The 4,727-nt window shown below is 32.5% G+C and overlaps 1 protein-coding gene across 1 annotated transcript; it reads right to left on the minus strand.

The window, feature by feature from the left end:
• Positions 1–1,915: 1,915 nt before the first annotated feature.
• On the minus strand, positions 1,916–3,514 carry LOC134249288 (uncharacterized). The gene is made up of 2 exons (XM_062731656.1): positions 2,905–3,514; positions 1,916–1,992 (listed from the first exon to the last, which is right to left on the minus strand). Exons 1-2 carry the CDS (start codon positions 3,482–3,484, stop codon positions 1,916–1,918), a joined length of 657 nt encoding a protein of 218 aa, XP_062587640.1. The 5' UTR covers positions 3,485–3,514.
• Positions 3,515–4,727: the final 1,213 nt, after the last annotated feature.

Consider the following 4,727-nt stretch of genomic DNA (forward strand, 5'->3'; position numbering starts at 1 on the left):
GTCAAACAAGAATCAAAGACTGACTAGATGGAGTTTGTTGTTACAAGAATACAACATAACAATTAAGCATATCAAAGGCAAAGATAATGTTATTGCAGATGCATTGTCCAGAGTATCATGAACAAATTAGATTTTGTATTAATGTACATGTTTTACAATATAAGTTTTCATTGACATTCAAACCTTTTAAGGGGGGAGGTGTTGTGAGATGTGTATTGTTTCATTATGTATATAATTAGAAACATTAAGTTTCTTGAACATTCCAGAGTGGTCAACATGTTTGGCCATTTGATCTAGAACATTGTTAAATTTTGTGTATGTCCAGATTGTTCCAGTAATATCATGTTTTAACAATTTCTAGAATATTCTGGATTTATGATACTGTATAAATACCCTGTCAATTCGATGCATAGATAATACTTTGTCGTATGAGCATCATTGAGATACAACTGGGATATATTTTCACTGGGACATTGTGTGCAGCAACGGACACTCTGATGTATGTATTTTTGGATTCTTGCTAAGTTTGTACTTTATGTTTCATATACTTATAATATATTACTGTAAATAAATTATTGTTAAGTTTAAATTGTGTTATTGATCTTTGCTGGCTAATTCTGACCCATAACAATATGTATATTGTATATGTATATTGTAAAACATCATGAAGAAGAAATGAAAGCGCTTATGTTTTACTCGTTCTCTGTGTTTTTATTTATTTAAAATAATTTTCATATATATATATATATATATATATATATATATATATATATATATATATATATATATATATATATATATATATATATATATATATATATACAGTGGACCCTCATTTATCCGGACGCTTTGGTTCCCAGTCAATTTGTCCCGATATGTGAAGTATCCGGCTATCGGAATCACCAGTTAAACAAGGCAGAATAACAGTTTAAAATTTCGTTCCGATGAAAAATTGTCCGGATACTGAAGTATTCGGATATCTGGCGTCCGGATATCTGAAGGTCCACTGTATATATATATATATATATATATATATATATATATATATATATATATATATATATATATATATATATGGACATTGAGCAGTGAAGTATCTAGGGTATCTTTCGTGCCAGCACCTACTGTGACTCGGCACCTCGGTTTATACGGTCTCAACTGAAGAACCATTCTCCACGCTCCATAGTGAGATTCTAACCCGCGACGTAAGGATCAAATCTTTACTTTGCTACTCTAGAGCAGACGCTCTAACCACTGCGCCACGTTGGCGAACCAAAACTTTTGAAAAAGGTGCTATACATGCATTTACTAATTCCTAATTTATTCAACTTAACTTTTTTTTTTAGATGACATAGATGAACAATAGTTAAAGACAATTTATAAAATATTTTTAAAGCAGAAAAAATGGCTAAAGTAATGGAAAGATTTGCAGGTGTAAGAGATTTTATGAAGATAAACATGAAGATTTCTTTTCTATTGCTAAACAGTTACATTTTTCCACGAATCAATATAAAATGTTTCATCTATTTTGCAAACTATGATAAGTAAATATGACATGTATGAGGCAGGGAATGTATCAAACAATACAATGAATATTTACTTTGTTGATTTTTATTAAAATATTGAACTAAGAGCAGTATAACAAAGCCAAACTTACCAAAATTCTTAAACCCCGTGTTTTCTTCTTTATCTGTAAAGAGTAAAGTTGACAATGTCAGGAGAATATTGTCTTTACTTTATTAACTTCTTATAATCTGAATTATTATTTAAGTTTATTTTTATTATAAATTTACTTTCCTGTACATACAACTGGTATTGAATCACACTATGTCCGTGGAACAAACATAATTAATACTAAAAACAAAAACGATTGATAAAGTACTGGCAAATTTTAACGGTGATATCTAACTTTGATTCAGTTTGCAACTGATGACTTACGTTTCAGTTCCAGTATTTCTCTGGTGTTTTCCTCTACATCTGAGACCAGCGACTCTGCTTAAACAAATGTCTATGCTATAATTTACTGCATGTAGTAATGTCTTGATCTTTAAGGTACGTTAATTATTTGTATTGAAATTTTCAATGTTACATGTACATGTAAATGCTTTAAGCCTTTTCTGTTTTTTAATATTATCTATATTTGGCATAGACTCTGGGAGGTTATTGTAACATTTCACACCTCCAGACAATTCTTGTATATATGCTCATGATCACAAATTTTAAATCCCCGCCCTGTGGTCCATGATCATTATGATATCCATACTGATGTGAAACATATGGAGCTTCTGCGTTTCAAATTTTAACAATATTCATGTACTCTTAAAACGTTTATAAATTCATTTGCCAAGATAAGGATTACAAAGGAACGATGAAGGAACTCAATTTGTAATAATATCTATATTCAAATTATCTTTCTGCTAAAAAAAAGCATGTCATGCTTTAATAGGCAAAGCAAATTACAAACCACAAACGATTTTGGGCTTAAAACCAATTATACATTTTTTTTTAATGATTGTGTGTAATTAAAGAGAAAGACTTAATTTTGAATAAAAAAATTAGTCCAATCCACAGTTTACAAAAGTTGTGTTCCTTTGCGGGATCAACCAAAAGGTCAAAAGGTAGAGAAATGTCACATTTCTCATTTTTATGCTAAAAATATTTTGGCAAGTTCCGATGAATCCATTGTGTTTAAACTGTTTTCTTTCATAACATGGATAGTCCCAGTATAGGGCAATCAGAATACACAATGCGACGATTTTTTCCCAGTCAAATGACAAAGTTACAAAGCCAAAAACTACAAAGGCTACTATGAGGATTCTATGGGTTTTTTCTCCAAGAAGGCGGCAAAGGGACATAACTTTTGAAAAGTGTGGATTCAACTATTGTATATACCAATAGTCGTACCTATTATTGTAAGCTGCTTTATCCATTTCATTTCCTGTTCTGGGTCCATTTTTTCTCTTTTTATAAAGTCTACTGATTCCTGATGTTTTGAGACGCCAAAATAAATATCAACATCTTCGGCGATTTTGCTAATAATCATAAACTCACTCTGGAAATCGGCATCAGGTATGCCTATTTCAACAGCATGTCCATAGTGTTTGTTTCTGATGAGCCTTATACGCTCCATATTTGCCGATACACTTCTATCTGTAGGGTCAGGATCATTACCCCAACCTTGATTGTGTGCAGGTAAATTTGTCACATTACGTAAGAGAATATAGAGCAAGGATATATCCATATCGGAATAATTTCCACCATAGATATTTGACTGCGGAGGGAACAACAAATCAGTTTGCGATTTATTAAGTGGGTTCCTCTTTTCCGACTTTATCCAGTTTTTAACTCTCCTGGACAGGTCAGTCGTTGGAACCTCGTTGAGAAGTACATCCCTCATGATATCAGCACAGGGTCCCAGTATCAGGCGGGAGATCCGTGCTAAGTTAGTTGTTTGTGGTGTAGAGGCGTACTTTGAATGGGACATGATCTGGTTTATTTTTGTATTTTAACTATTGCAGTTCACCCTGAAAATATACATGATGCTTTTAGTAAGATGTATATCTTTTTTTTATTCCCTGTTTAATGCTTATCAATGTTGAAAGCGATCAAGAAAAATAAACAAGCTTTTAATACATATCTACTCTGTTCATTTTCCCCTCATGGGTTATGGATTTTAAAATTCAGTTAATGTTCTAGAAAGATGATTATGCGAAGTAATGATCAATTTTTTTTATGATTTTATAACATGTTATCACAGAGCGCTACTATACATATTTTCAAAATTTACTTTTAATTTAGAATACTGAAAATGAAAAAAAAAAAACAGACATAGTCTTTGAAAGACAAAAAAATATTTGATTGTGCAAATCTGTTCAAAAAGTGAATTGCCTTGTCAGAATGCCGATTGAAATTATGATCGGATGCTTGTTTATATTTGTTAGAGATCCATTTCTCTTTCCTCGTTCGCTAGGTTCTTATCCACTGGTATTTTCATATGTTCCGATCTTTTGTGTCTTTTGTTCTGATTCTTTTTTTCGTATAGAGAAAATTGACGTCATTCCTTTTAATCGGTATCTGCATCCCAACAAGGCAGCTAATATTATACAGTAAAAGTATATCATTGAGGGAGTTAGCAACATTAACCAAGATTCCAGTTCCCCAATGCCAATTCCAAAGTACGATAACTGAAGCATATAATCATTAACATGTTTCTTTGTTTGTTGTTTAACGTCCCTTTCGAGATTTTTTCACTAATATGGATACACCACCACTTGTCGGTGGAGAGCCGCAATTTTTTCCTATACTTGGCACTTACGGCCAAACGCAGCACTTGATCTTTTTCGTACCAGCACCTATTTCGACACGGGATCTCGGTTAATTCAGCCTCATCCGATGGACCGGTCTTCGATCACGCCCCACAGTTGGATAGTAATTTATATCTTAATAGATATAACGATGTTTTTTCGATATTGTCGACATCGCTGTAAACATACCAGTCCTCCTAATATCATAACATATTCAACATGACAATAATTCCTTTGTTTATCTCTACATATTACATTGTTTAACAATATAACGTCAGCATCTTGTTAACATTTCTTTCCCCCTTTCTGTTGTTTTCATTGTTCACATCGTCGACATAGCAATATTGATCGATACCGAGTCGACATCGTGTCAACATTGCCCTTCTTATTTTTCTTGTTTACATCGTTCACATCGACGACATC

Source organism: Saccostrea cucullata, unplaced genomic scaffold (genome assembly GCF_032062105.1).
Source record: "Saccostrea cucullata isolate Sc308-1 unplaced genomic scaffold, CSIRO_AGI_Scuc_v1 ctg1820, whole genome shotgun sequence".
Taxonomy (NCBI): Eukaryota; Metazoa; Mollusca; class Bivalvia; order Ostreida; family Ostreidae; genus Saccostrea; species Saccostrea cuccullata.

Excerpts from the sequence above, each read along its gene's own strand:
- LOC134249288 (XM_062731656.1), bottom strand. The coding sequence starts at position 3,484 with ATGTCCCATTCAAAGTACGCCTCTACACCACAAACAACTAACTTAGCA. Across the intron at positions 1,993-2,904 it reads AAAGCAGCTTACAATAATAG|AGTCGCTGGTCTCAGATGTA; the intron begins GTACGACTATTG and ends TTGTTTAAGCAG.